The 15253-nt window shown below is 42.3% G+C and overlaps 1 protein-coding gene across 6 annotated transcripts in view; it reads left to right on the forward strand.

Moving 5' to 3' along the window:
* Positions 1–15253, forward strand: part of LOC106561615 (SH3 and multiple ankyrin repeat domains protein 2) — a 163025-nt gene that overhangs the window by 45139 nt on the left and 102633 nt on the right. For 5 of the 6 annotated variants that reach the window (XR_006757097.1, XM_014125735.2, XM_045688459.1 and 2 more), the window contains exons 1-2: positions 1152–1353; positions 8265–8586. Coding sequence is in view for 5 of the 6 variants with exons in the window: in XM_014125735.2 (XP_013981210.2) it covers positions 1320–1353; positions 8265–8586 (356 nt within the window). In the remaining variant the exon portion in view is untranslated. Of the gene's footprint in view, positions 1–1151; positions 1354–8264; positions 8587–15253 lie in introns of those variants that run through there. The other variant, XM_045688461.1, reaches the window with a different exon arrangement.

Consider the following 15253-nt stretch of genomic DNA (forward strand, 5'->3'; position numbering starts at 1 on the left):
TTATGTGATTGCAAGCAACACCTCTCTCCACCATGTGTTTGACAGCCACGTATTGAGAATGTGTCCTGCCCTGTCATCAATGGCAATATCAATAATTTGGATTATTATTGAAGTAGTTTTAGATAATACAGTGTTTAGCAATCTGGTTTATATTATAATCAGTGTTAATGATAGTAATCAAAGTGGCTGTGGTTTAGTTGAATTCTCCCAATCCATAATGATTTTAAAAAATGACACATTCTTGCTGAGATCATGTGCTGCTTGTCTCTGGAATGTTGAACCTGGGTGAAGCAACGCTATATCTAGGGAGTTTTTTCTTCTTCAGTGCATCTATCTGTTAGAGTGTGTTTGTGTGTGAGAGATATATATAGAGAGAGACATAGAGAGAGAGAGAGAGAGAGAGAGAGAGCAAGAGAGAGAGAGTGAGAGAGGGAGACATATATACGTATATATATAGAGAGAGAGAGAGAGAGAGAGAGAGAAATAGAGACTGAGTGTGAGAGGACGAGAGGGAAATGGAGATGCGTGGAACTGGTGCGTTGTGATCCCATTCTCATAGTCAGTGACAAGCAGTGTGTCCCCCTGCCTTTCCCCCTGTCTGGCTGTCTTTGTCCCTGTCTCCCTGCATGTCTCCCTGTCTCTCTGCCTGCCTGCCTTTCTCCCTGCCTCCCTGCCTGTCTCCCTGTCTGCCTTTTTCCCCGCCTTTCTCCCTGGCTGCCAGTCTCCCTCTCCCTGCCTGCTCCCTGCCTGTCTTTCCCCCCTGCCTGTCTCCCTGCATTTCACCCTGCCTTCCTGTCTTCCTGCTTGTCTCCCTGCCTACCTGTCTCCCTGCCTGCCTTTTCCCCTGCCTTCCTGCCTTTCTCCCTGCCTGCCTGTCCCCCTGTCTCCCTGCCTGTCTCTCTGCCTGCCTTTCTCCCTGAATGTCTTCCTGCCTGCCTGACTCCCTGCCAGCCTGTCTCCCTGCCAGCCTGTCTCCCTGCCTGCCTGTCTGTCTCCCTGGTTGCCTGTCTATCTCACTGTCTCCCTGCCTGTCTGTCTATCTGTTTCCCTCCCTGCCTGTCTGTGTGTCTCCCTCCCTCCCTGCCTGTCTCCCTGCCTGCCTGTCTCCCTCCTTTCTTCCTTCCCTCCTTGTCCCTCTGCCTGACTGCCTTCCCAGCCAATCTCTTTCCCTCCCATTGTCACGCGCTTTACCACTGGAACGACTCGCTGCTGCTTTTTCCCACTACAAAACTCGGATACATTTCATATTCTCTCTTTTTCTATTTATTTATATCTCCACATTTCCCATGAACAATTAAGCAATAAGGAAAAGGGGGAAAATGAAGTCTTTTCTGAATGCCTTGAAGAAAGAAGGTAAGCAGTGATACTTGAGCTAGAGGTTTTTTTAATGGGTTTTGAAGGCTTCCAGTGTTTTAAGTGGTTACTGATACTTTGTGTGGCGTATAGAAACTGAGAGAGTGGGTTCTATTGTTTATACCTTTAGGTTAATCACTGATATCATAGTGTTGTTGTTTCTTACAGGTTATGAGATTGTTGTTATTGGTATAATAACAACTGCTAATGAACTAAAAAGTAAATGATTGAATCCGTATTAGTTACCATTTCATAACTCCTTTTGTTTCTATAAATATTGATGTCTGCTTTCATAACCACTTGAAAAAGTCTCAAGAGAATGTTAACTATTTTGGCCCACATTGTAGAAAATATGAGAGTAGAGCCTACTGTACTGTACTGTACTGTACTGTACTGTATACCAGAGAACATATGAGAGTAGAGCCTACTGTACTGTACTGTACTGTACTGTATACCAGAGAACATATGAGAGTAGAGCCTACTGTACTGTACTGTACTGTACTGTACTCCAAAAAACATATGAGTAGAGCCTACTGTACTGTATACCAGAGAACATATGAGAGAAGAGCCTCCTGTACTGTACTGTACTGTACTGTACTGTATACTAGAGGTCGACCGATTATGATTTTTCACCGCCGATACTGATTATTGGAGGACCACAAAAGCCGCTGCCGATTAATCGGCCGATTTTTTTACACATGTATTTATTTGTAATAATGACAATTACAACAATACTGAATTAACACTTATTTTCACTTAATATAATACATCAATAAAATCAATTTAGCCTCAAATAAATAATGAAACGTTCAATTTGGTTTAAATAATGCAAAACAAAGTGTTGGAGAAGAAAGTAAAAGTGCAATATGTGCCATGTAAGAAAGCTAACGTTTAAGTGCCTTGCTCAGAACATGGGAACATATGAAAGCTGGTGGTTCCTTTTAACATGAGTCTTCAATATTCCCAGGTAAGAAGTTTTAGGTTGTAGTTATTATAGTACTATTTCTCTCTATACGATTTGTATTTCATATACCTTTGACTATTGGATGTTCTTATAGGCACTTTAGTATTGCCAGTGTAACAGTATAGCTTCCGTCCCTCTCCTCGCTCCTACCTGGGCTCGAACCAGGAACCCATCGACAGCAGCCACCCTCGAAGCAGCATTACCCATGTAGAGGAAGGGGAACAACTACTCCAAGTCTCAGAGCGAGTGACGTTTGAAACGCTATTAGCGCGCACACCGCTAACTAGCTAGCCATTTCACATCGGTTACAGCAGCCTAATCTTGGGAGTTGATAGGCTTGAAGGGGTGGGTATAATTTGTGGAACGTTCCAACAGGAATCTGTTCCAAAAAACGTAAAGTAAAAGGTTGCCAACCAACAACGCATACAAAGTAGCAAAGCATACAAACCTAGCTAACTAGCAACTCACCACGTAGCTTATTCTTAATGTTTGTCCATAGGCAACCAGAGTGAGGACAGACATTTTTCAGAATAAACGTGATGAGTGAAAAACGCAATGAAATAGACCACTCCCTACCCGGTATCTTATTCTGCCGCTATACAACTTTGTATGCGTTGTTTTTTGGCAACCTTGTTATTTACGAGGTTTTTGGAATAGATTCCTGTTGGAACGTTCCAAAAATTATATTAAATTATAGTTGATAGGCTTGAAGTCATAAACAGCGCAATGCTTGAAGCACAGCGAAGAGCTGCTGGAAAAACGCACGAAAGTGCTGTTTGAATGAATGCTTACAAGCCTGATGGTGCCTACCACCGCTCAGTCAGACTGCTCTATCAAATCATAGACCTAATTATAATATAATAAACACACAGAAATACGAGCCTTAGGTCATTAATATGGTCAAATCCGGAACTATCATCTCATTTTTTCTTTCAGTGAAATACGGAACTGTTCCGTCTTTTATCTAACGGGTGGCATCCCTAAGTCTAAATATTCCTGTTATATTGCACAACCTTCAATGTTATGTCATAATTACGTAAAATTCTGGCAAATTAGTTCGCAACGAGCCAGGCGGCCCAAACTGTTGCATATACCTTGACTGCGTGCAATGAACGCAAGACAAGTGACACAATTTCATGTTAGCAGGCAATATTAACTAAATATGCAGGTTTAAAAATATATACTTGTGTATTGATTTTAAACAAAGGCATTGATGTTTATGTACATTGGTGCAACGACAGTGCTTTTTTCGCAAATGCGCTTGTTAAATCAACACCCATCTGTCGAAGTAGGTTGTGATTCAATGAGAAATTAACAGGCACCACATCGATTATATGCAACGCAGGACACGTTAGATAAACTAGTAATATCATCAACCATGTGTAGTTAACTAGTGATTATGTTAAGATTGATCGTTTTTTATAAGATAAGTTTAAGGCTAGCTAGCAACTTACCTTGGCTTCTTGCTGCCCTCACAGCAGTAGTCAGCCTGCCATGTAGGCTCCTCGTGGAGTGCAATGTAAGGCCGGTGGTTAGAGCGTTGGACTAGTAACCAGAAGGTTGCAAAAACAAATCCCCGAATCCCCCCTGAACAAGGCAGTTAACCCCCGTTCCTAGGCCGTCATTGAAAATAAGAAAGTGTTATTAATCTGACTTGCCTAGTTAAATAAAGGTGTAAAAATTGGCAAATTGGTGGCCAAAAATACCGATTACCGACTGTTATGAAAACTTGAAATCGGCCCGATAAATCGGTCGACCTCTACTGTATACCAAAGAACATATGAGAGTAGAGCCTACTGTACTGTACTGTACTGTACTGTACTGTACTGTACTGTACTGTATACCAGAGAACATATGAGAGTAGAGCCTACTGTACTGTACTGTACTGTACTGTACTGTACTGTATACCAGAGAACATATAAGAGAAGAGCCTACTGTACTGTACTGTACTGTACTGTATACCAGAGAACATATGAGAGTAGAGCCTACTGTACTGTACTGTACTGTACACCAAATAACATATGAGTAGAGCCTACTGTACTGTACTGTATACCAGAGAACATATGAGAGTAGAGTCTACTGTACTGTACTGTACTGTACTGTACTGTACTGTATACCAGAGAACATATGAGAGTAGAGTCTACTGTACTGTACTGTACTGTACTGTATACCAGAGAACATATTAGAGTAGAGCCTACTGTACTGTACTGTACTGTACTGTACTGTACTGTACTGTACACCAAAGAACATATGAGTAGAGCCTACTGTACTGTACTGTACTGTACACCAGAGAACATATTAGAGTAGAGCCTACTGTACTGTACTGTACTGTACTGTATACCAGAGAACATATGAGAGTAGAGCCTACTGTACTGTACTGTACTGTACTGTACTGTACTGTATACCAGAGAACATATAAGAGAAGAGCCTACTGTACTGTACTGTACTGTACTGTATACCAGAGAACATATGAGAGTAGAGCCTACTATACTGTACTGTACTGTACTGTGCTGTACTGTACTGTATACCTGAGAACATGTTAGAGTAGAGCCTACTGTACTGTACTGTACTGTACTGTACACCAAAGAACATATGAGTAGAGCCTACTGTACTCTACTGTAAACCAGAGAACATATGAGAGTAGAGCCTACTGTACTGTACTGTACTGTACTGTACTGTACTGTACTGTACTGTATACCAGAGAACATATGAGAGTAGAGCCTACTGTACTGTACTGTACTGTACTGTACTGTACTGTATACCAGAGAACATATGAGAGTAGAGTCTACTGTACTGTACTGTACTGTATACCAGAGAACATATTAGAGTAGAGCCTACTGTACTGTACTGTACTGTACTGTACTGTACTGTACTGTACTGTACTGTACTGTACACCAAAGAACATATGAGTAGAGCCTACTGTACTGTACTGTACTGTACACCAGAGAACATATTAGAGTAGAGCCTACTGTACTGTACTGTACTGTACTGTACTGTACTGTACTGTACTGTATACCAGAGAACATATGAGAGTAGAGCCTACTGTACTGTACTGTACTGTACTGTACTGTACTGTACACCAGAGAACATATGGGAGTAAAGCCTACGGTACTGTTAACTATTGTTTCCTGGGAAAGTATTTTCTGTTGTTCGAGGATATAATGCACTAAAGATCTAAAACCTTGTTAACTTGTTGATAGTTAAGAATAATAGAATAAGTTTCACCTCACAATATGGATTGTAGATATGTGGTAGTAGATTGTAGATATGTGGTAGTAGAGCAGTGGCCAGTCTGTAGTCTACCTGTCAATAGTTTACCAGTAAATAGTCTACCAGTCAATAGTCTACCAGTCAAAAGTCTACCAGTCAATAGGCTACCAGTCAAAAGTCTACCAGTCAATAGTCTACCAGTCAATAGTGTACCAGTCAATAGGCTACCAGTCAATAGTCTGTCAGTCAATAGTTTACCAGTCAATAGGCTACCAGTCAGTAGTGTACCAGTCAAAGGCTACAAGTCAATAGTTTACCAGTCAATAGTCTACCAGTCAAAAGGCTACCAGTCAATAGCTACCAGTCATAAGGCTACCAGTCAATAGCTACCAGTCAATAGGCTACCAGTCAATAGTCTACCAGTCATAAGGCTACCGGTCAAAAGGCTACCAGTCAATTGTCTACCAGTCAAAGTCTACCAGTCAATAGACTACCAGTCAAAGTCTACCAGTCAATAGTCTACCAGTCAATAGTCTACCAGTCAATAGTCTATCAGTCAATAGTCTACCAGTCAAAGTCTACCAGTCAATAGGCTACCAGTCAGTAGTCTACCAGTCAATTGTCTACCAGTCAAAGTCTACCAGTCAATAGACTACCAGTCAATAGTCTACCAGTCAATAGTCTATCAGTCAATAGTCTACCAGTCAAAGTCTACCAGTCAATAGACTACCAGTCAATAGACTACCAGTCAATAGTCTACCAGTCAATAGTCTACCAGTCAAAGTCTACCAGTCAATAGGCTACCAGTCAATAGTCTACAAGTCAAAGTCTACCAGTCAATAGGCTACTAGTCAATAGTCTATCAGTCAATAGTCTACCAGTCAAAGTCTACCAGTCAATAGGCTACCAGTCAATAGTCTACCAGTCAATAGACTACCAGTCAATAGTCTACCAGTCAGTAGTCTACCAGTCAATAGGCTACCAGTCAATAGTCTGTCAGTCAATAGTTTACCAGTTAATAGGCTACCAGTCAATAGTCTACCAGTCAAAGGCTACCAGTCAATAGTCTACCAGTCAATAGTGTACCAGTCAATAGGCTACCAGTCAGTAGTGTACCAGTCAAGGGCTACAAGTCAATAGTTTACCAGTCAATAGTCTACCAGTCATAAGGCTACCAGTCAATAGCTACCAGTCATAAGGCTACCAGTCAAAAGGCTACCAGTCAATAGACTACCAGTCAAAAGGCTACCAGTCAATAGTCTACCAGTCAAAGTCTACCAGTCAATAGGCTACCAGTCAATAGTCTATCAGTCAATAGGCTACCAGTCAATAGTCTATCAGTCAATAGGCTACCAGTCAATAGTCTATCAGTCAATAGGCTACCAGTCAATAGTCTATCAGTCAATAGGCTACCAGTCAATAGTCTACCAGTCAATAGGCTACCAGTCAATAGTCCACCAGTCAATAGTCTTCCAGTCAATAGTCTACCAGTCAATAGTCTACCAGTCGGTAGTCTACCAGTGCGGCAAGTGCTGCTGGCTACTGGTAAGCTTTCTTGACTTGGACATAATTTTTTGCCAACAGATGGCTAACCTTTGTTCAATCAGCTAAACAGCTGCTCTTAGCAAAAATGTGTTTGTAGTTACTTTTCTAGCTAATTGGCTGTCAAAATAATGAAATACTATTTACTAAATCTATTAATTTTAAAATGTTGATTACTTCTCCTTGCCATTATCATTCACCTGATGATAAGACACATTTTTGTCTAACATTTGATGTGGATTCCTGGGTCGCCGGTTTGCCAAAGAGGGGGTCCCTGGGCAAGAAAAGGTTGAAGACCCCTGATGTAGATCCATACATATCACCAATATTTAATTAGCTACGCCTATGCTGTTGATGATAGGCCATCCAGATATCAGCATTAGTGGGAGAGTCAGGTGGAGAGGGGGTGGGACCTGCCATTGGGGGTTGGACATGTGACCTTTCCTCTCAATGCAGCATGGACCTACTCTATATTATAATGCATTCCATAGGTACAGTCACAGTTTTGAGGGGTTATCGCTTTAAATTGTGCTTTTGAGAGTCTTACACACATACTCAGGCCTTTTGGAAGAGGTATTCTTGAGAGGCCTTTTTATAGAACCTTCTCCTATGACAGTACGGTTGTTTTCTTTTCCAAAGCAGTGTCATCTCTCTCACACAGTGGCCAATCATCTCTGGGTTAAACCCTATATTGCTGTATACAAGCCTCTTATTCCTCCCTGGTATTTAGTAGGCAGCGGAGAAATAAACATCATCATTAATCATGCTTCAGCTGTGTGAGCTGAGCATTGCATCAAACGCAGGGGAATTCCACCAAGGCTCTTATTATAGCTTGAGTTGAATAGAAGTTCTCTCCTCCTCCGTCAGGCAGCCAGGCAGCCTGCTCTGAGCCTGTGAGATCAGCTAGTTAGGAGCTCTCATTGCATCTTCACTAAGGCTCAATTATGCTTATTAATACCTCGAGGTTAGAGACTACCTTTGGTTCTCTATTGAACCCAAATAAGCAGTGTGTGTGTGTGTGTGTGTGGGGGGGGGGTCCGTGTGCGAGAGAGAGAGCGTGAAATACCACTTATTCTGTTATTCAACCAGCTTATTTTGGAGGAACAATGACGAAATTATGAAATGACTAATTATGTAATATTTCTCCGTGTTGAAACTTGTTCTAATCCCCCCCCCCCTCCATCCCTCCCTTCAGTGCCTTTCAGGGAGGCGCCGGCAAAACCCACCCGGCGCCAGCAGGCCCCACGGAGTACACTAGCTGCTCCACGGTCTATGCTCCTACGCTCCAACAGCGACAACAACCTGAACGTGAACAACTGGTCACCCCTGCCCTCGCCGAGCCACTCTCCCCTTCATAGCTTGTCACCCCGTCGGCCCCAGCAGCAGCAGATGCCCAGCCCCAATGGAACAGTCAGGACCATGGGGAAGGGGGCTCCCCGCCCTCCCCGTTCACGTTCGCCCTCCCTGGGGCGCCTGGGGGAGGAGACACCCAGACAGATCCCCCAGCGCCAGCCCAGGTTAGTCACCAACCAGAATTTGAATTATACATTGTCTCTTGAGGGCCCCCAACATCTCTTGTGGGTGCCCAAAACTGAAATCATGGCATTTTTTTATGGGGGTCCATAATGACATGTTAATTTTTATGGGTGGGCCCTGGTTTGTTATGGAGCTGCCCAACCTATTATTTGAACCATGTTACCAACTTTAGGATACACTGATATAGGGTGTCACTTTTCAAAAAGTGCCCTCAATACAGAACCTGCTATTAGGAGTATTTTGGCCCCAAAAATCTGGCCCAAATGTCCCTGGAGTACATGGCAGCTTGGGGAATAGAGATGGAAGATTTGTCACACTCACTGAAAGTCTGATCCGTCTTTCATGAAAATGTGGATGGATGGATGTGTGTGGATGTTGACCCATGAGATGCTAGACGGGCTCAACCATCGGTCCAATCAGTCTCTCTTAACCTTTTTACTGCAGTGGGCTAAATCAGGGTTTCTTGGTAGTCTTAAACAAATCTACTGTGAAACAAAAGTATACACCTCACACACAGGGTTATGGGCTTAGAAAAAGAAGACACTTGTTCCATGTCAGATATAGAGTTGAAGTGTATTCAATTCTGAGTTTGCATCCCAATATTACACTTTATATACATCACAGAAGACTGAAATAAAACAAAACCATTGGACATAGAAACACCGGATTTTCGGCATATTTGGTTTATTAATTAGGAAATTATGAAAAATATGAATAACGCTAGGTATTTTGATTGCAGGAAAGGGATCTATGGAGTGGACGTTTGTGTTTTAGACAGTTGTCTGGAGGATTGAGAAAGAGAGGAAGGGGAGGGTTTGTTGTGTTGGGATGAGTGAGGTTGTGCACCCTAATCCCTAAATAGTGCACTAGTTTTGACCAGGGCCCTGGTCAAATCAGTCTCGGTTTATGTGTATGGATTCTGCAACTGCTTTGTGTTGTGTTCATGTCTTTTAGAATAGTGCACATCTGTCATTGTCACCCTAATGTACCATCATATTTGAGTAGAGATCATTTTTGGTCCATGTTAATGACCGTGTGTGTGTGTGTGTGTGTGTGTGTGTGTGTGTGTGTGTGTGTGTGTGTGTGTGTGTGTGTGTGTGTGTGTGTGTGTGTGTGTGTGAATCTCTTCACCTAGCAGGGGGGTCTATGGAGAGCACAGCATGCTCAGTAAGTGGGCCATGCCAATTACTCACTGCTAACATAAAAGGAAAAAGGAAATTAATCTAAATTGAATCTAAAAATGACAGAAATCACACAAGTGATCCTATGAAAATTTGACCTTTTCTCCCCTTTGCTTTCCCGTGTTCAGTCCGTGTTCACCCCTTGTTCAGTCCGTGTTCACCCCGTGTTCAGTCCGTGTTCAGCCCTTGTTCACCCCTTGTTCAGTCCGTGTTCACCCCGTGTTCAGTCCGTGTTCACCCCTTGTTCAGTCCGTGTTCAGCCCTTGTTCAGTCCGTGTTCACCCCTTGTTCAGCCCTTGTTCAGTCCGTGTTCAGCCCTTGTTCAGTCCGTGTTCAGTCCGTGTTCAGCCCGTGTTCAGTCCGTGTTCAGCCCTTGTTCAGTCCGTGTTCACCCCTTGTTCAGTCCGTGTTCACCCCTTGTTCAGTCCGTGTTCACCCGCCCTTGTTCAGTCCGTGTTCAGCCCTTGTTCAGTCCGTGTTCACCCCTTGTTCAGCCCTTGTTCAGTCCGTGTTCAGCCCGTGTTCAGCCCGTGTTCACCCCTTGTTCAGTCCATGTTCAGCCCGTTTTCAGCCCTTGTTCAGCCCTTGTTCAGCCCGTGTTCAGTCCGTGTTCAGCCCGTGTTCAGTCCGTGTTCAGCCCGTATAATGAGTTGTGATTGCATCACATGCCTCCTCTCAGTCGGGTGAGCAGCCTTACTGGCATATGAATACATTATTACTGGCACCGTTACTGCTTACTGGTATATGAATACATTATTACTGGCACCGTTACTGCTTACTGGCATATGAATACATTATTACTGGCACCGTTACGGCTTACTGGCATATGAATACATTATTACTGGCACCATTACTGCTTACTGGCGTATGAAATGCATTATTACTGGCACATTACTGGTGTATTAATAGATTATTACTGGCACGTTACTGCTTATTGGCTTATGAATACATTATTACTGGCACCTTATTGGTGTATGCATACATTATTACTGGCACCGTTACTGCTTATTGGCTTTTGAATACATTATTACTGGCACCTTATTGGTGTATGCATACATTATTACTGGCACCGTTACTGCTTACTGGCATATTAATACATTATTACTGACACCGTTACTGCTTACTGGCATATGAATACATTATTACTGGCACCGTTACTGCTTACTGGCGTATTAATACATTATTACTGGCACCGTTACTGCTTACTGGCATATGAATACATTATTACTGGCACCGTTACTGGCGTATTAATACATTATTACTGGCACCGTTACTGGAGTGCAGCAGTTAAAATGGGACACTGCTATTTCCTCCCTAGTTACAGGAGTGGTTGCTAAGGCCATTACTACAGTATGGTGCATATGTGTTTCAGCTACTAGCTAGCCTACTCCAAGTATATTAGATAATATCCTCTAACTGCAGACCAACAGCTGTAGTGTATTTCATATGTGATGTGATAATTGTTGGTTGCTATTACAGTACTGTTGTCTGCATGGACAAACACGATTCAACCTTGCTCTCTCTATCAAGGCTGTAAGGGTGTTTAACTGGCGGCAGAGAAGTCAGACACAGGAGAGAAATAACTGTGTTTCCAACGTAGCAGTTTATTTACAAAAACCCACCGGAAACCCGACATACACCAGTACAGACGTACACATACACTTACAATAAACAATCACCGACAAGGACATGAGGGGAAACAGAGGGTTAAATACACAACATGTAATTGATGGGATTGGAACCAGGTGTGATGGAAGACAAGACAAAACCAATGGAAAATGAAAAATGGATCAGCGATGGCTAGAAGGTCGGTGACGTCGACCGCCGAACTCCGCCGAACACCGTGACAAAGGCCATAGAAAATAAATGCTTATACTGTCTCAGAAATATACTTGATAATAGACCTCCTCTCAAGGTTTACATACATAACTATCAAACAAAGTTTACAAGTATAGGCCATTTAGTCTATAGTTTTTTTGTACCTATTTCCATGAAAGCGGATATATCCTAAAAATAAGAAATTATTTTACATGACAGTGAGTGTTACATATCCGCTCTGAGGAGGATGATGATGATGATGATGGACGCTCATATTTTCTTTACCTCAGCATGGCAGTAGATAAAAAAATGTACTCATTATGACAATACTCATTATGACAATGCTCATTATGACAATGCTCATTATGACAATACTCAAATACAAGCTGCTGTGGAGGACCTATTTTCATCCTGTTCTTGTTTCACATAAATACAGTGCCTTGCAAAAGTATTCATCCCCCTTGCCAATTTTACCTATTTTGTTGCATTACAACCTGTAATTTGAATAGATTTTTATTTGGATTTCATGTAATTGACATACACAAAATTGTCCAATTTGGTGAAATTAAGTGAAAAAAAATAATAATTTCAGAAAATGCAAAAGAATAAAAAACGGAAAAGTGGTGCGTGCATATGTATTCACCCCCTTTGTAATGAAGCACCTAAATAACATCTGGTGCAACCAATTACCTTCAGAAGTTACACAATTAGTTAAATAAAGTCCACCTGTGTGCAATCTAAGTGTCACATGACCTGTCACATGATCTCAGTATATATACACCTGTTCTGAAAGGCCCCAGAGTCTGCAACACCACTAAGCAAGGCGCACCACCAAGCAAGCAGCACCATGAAGATCAAGGAGCTCTACAAACAGGTCAGGAACAAAGTTGTGGAGAAGTACAGATCAGGGTTGGGTTCTAAAAAATATCCGTAACTTTGAACATCTCACGGAGCACCAATTAATCCATTATTAAAAAATGGAAAGAATATGGCACCACAACAAACCTGCCAAGAGAGGGCCGCCCACCAAAACTCACGGACCAGGCAAGGAGGGCATTAATCAGAGAGGCAACAAAGAGACCAAAGATAACCCTGAAGGAGCTGCAAAGCTCCACAGCAGAGACTGGATTATCTGTCCACTTTAAGCCGTACACTCCACAGAGCTGGGCTTTACGGAAGAGTGGTCAGAAAAAAGCCATTGCTTAAACAAAAAAATAAGCAAACACATTTGGTGTTTGCCAAAAGGCATGTGGGAGACTCCCCAAACATATGGGAGAAGGTACTCTGGTCAGATGAGTCTAAAATTGAGCTATTTTTCATCGGCAGGGACTGGGAAACTGGTCAGAATTGAAGGAATGATGGATGGCGCTAAATACAGGGAAAGTCTTGAGGGAAACTTGTTTCAGTCTTCCAGAGTTTTGAGTCTGGGATGGAGTTTCACCTTCCAGCAGGACAATGACCCTAAGCATACTGCTAAAGCAACACTTGAGTGATTTAAGGGAAAACATTTAAATGTCTTGGAATGGCCTAGTCAAAGCCCAGACCTCAATCCAACTGAGAATCTGTGGTATGACTTAAAGATTGCTGTACACCAGCGGAACCCATCCAAATTGAAGGAGCTGGAGAAGTTTTGCCTTGAAGAATGTCCAAAAATGCCAGTGGCTAGATGTGCCAACCTTATAGAGACATACCCCAAGAGACGTGCAGCTGTAATTGCTGCAAAAGGTGGCTTTACAAAATATAGAATTTGGGGGGGTGAATAGTTATGCACGCTCAAGTTTTCTGTTTTTTTTGTCTTATTTCTTGTTTGTTTCACAATAAAAAATATTTAGCATCTTCAAAGTGGTAGGCATGTTGTGTAAATCAAATGATACAAACCCCCAAAAAATTTATTTTAATTCCAGGTGCTACAAAATAGGAAAAGTGCCAAGGGGGGTGAGTACTTTCTCAAGCCACTGCCCCTCAACCCACGACTCCTCTTCCATATTTAAACATGCTTCTGTAATCACTTTCTTTATTTTGGGGTATGAGGGGTTGGTTTTTGCATGGCTGAGTCCCAAATGATACCCTATTCCATATATAGTGCACTGACCAGTACCCTAGGGGTGATTTGGAGAGTAGGGTGCCATGTCATCTTGTTGGTAAACAACGATGTGCTCTTTGTAGTGTGCAGCTGGTAATGACTATTGTTGGGGTATTTATACCGTCCGCATATGTTGGTATGTATTGTTCCTTCCAGTTTGTAAGCATCTCTTATGTGTTACACAGTACCTTCCACAGCACAAGTTCACAGTACAATACCCTAGTGTTGCAGCAATGTTAACATCGGGTCCAGGCTTCTATTTTGGAGTATGGTAACGCAAGACCACAGCAATGGCAAATTAATACAATATTACCTAGACCTGTCTGTTGGCCCAATGTAATCCACAGTTGGCACTGTACGAAATACAACCAGTGTCTGAAGGTACAATAACAGCTCATTTGTCATAATCTCATAACTAGGATTTTTTTTTATCCATCATTTTAGTTTGCACCACACTGCAAAAGTTTTATGGCCACTGTTTAAGCAGATTCTCCAGCCCCTCAATACTCCAGCCTTACACCAACATACTGTAGCAGTTAGCTGATTTAGGCCTTTCTCAAATGCTTAAATGCAAGAGGTCCCTGGTATAAAAAAGGTAGAGAAATATTGATCTAGAGGATAAGTTAGTGTGACAGTGGACAGCTTGACTTTTAAACAGGAAGGAGCAGTCTGTCTGTCAGTAAGCCACGTGGCTCTGCCACCCTCACACACAGACACACACAGACACACGCACGCATGCACACATACATATACACACGGTTATTAAGTGTGTAGTCATGACTTAAAGGTCAATGGTTTGTTTGACTGCTGCCATATAAAAAAAATAGATACACAAAAACATAATGTAACGTAAATTCCAGTATTGTTGGATGAGAACCTATAGTGCTTCACACACAGTGGGAGCTAAAGCAGAGGATATATGCTATGCAAGGTTATGCTAGGTAGTTAGCATGAGGGATGACTTTGACTGTGACTTTGACATAAACTCTAGTGATTTCCATAGTAGGCTACCTAATACCTACCTACAGTTAAACAGAGGAGGCTACGCTATGCTAGCTAGGTACCTACAGTGATGCTACAGTATGCTAGGTAGTTAGCATGAGGGATGCAGATTATGCTATGCTAGGTAGTTAGCATGAGGGAAGCAGAGTATGCTATGCTAGGTAGTTAGCATGAGGGAAGCAGAGTATTCTATGCTAGGTAGTTAGCATTAGGGATGCCTTTGGCTGTGACTTTGACAGAGTCTCTATGGAGGTTTAATGAGGCAGCAGCCACTCAGGGCATGTGGAGCTGCTCTTCTCCTCTCCTCTGGCCCACTTTCTCGCTCTCTGCCGCTGTGCTGGGGCCGCATTTATAAGCGAAAATGTCACACTAAATATCTGCGTGCGCCATTTCTGAAAAGAATGCGTACGTATAAAAATATTGAAAAATGTTAACCCGTTATAAATCAGACCCATCGTAAAACTGTGCGCGTGTGAACAAGCATTATAACTCCGCGTGTAAAACGCTTATGGTGTAAATGACGCCCTTTATTTGCTGTATAATTTGTAACTTTTGGAATTAGGC

Source organism: Salmo salar, chromosome ssa10, assembly GCF_905237065.1.
Source record: "Salmo salar chromosome ssa10, Ssal_v3.1, whole genome shotgun sequence".
Taxonomy (NCBI): Eukaryota; Metazoa; Chordata; class Actinopteri; order Salmoniformes; family Salmonidae; genus Salmo; species Salmo salar.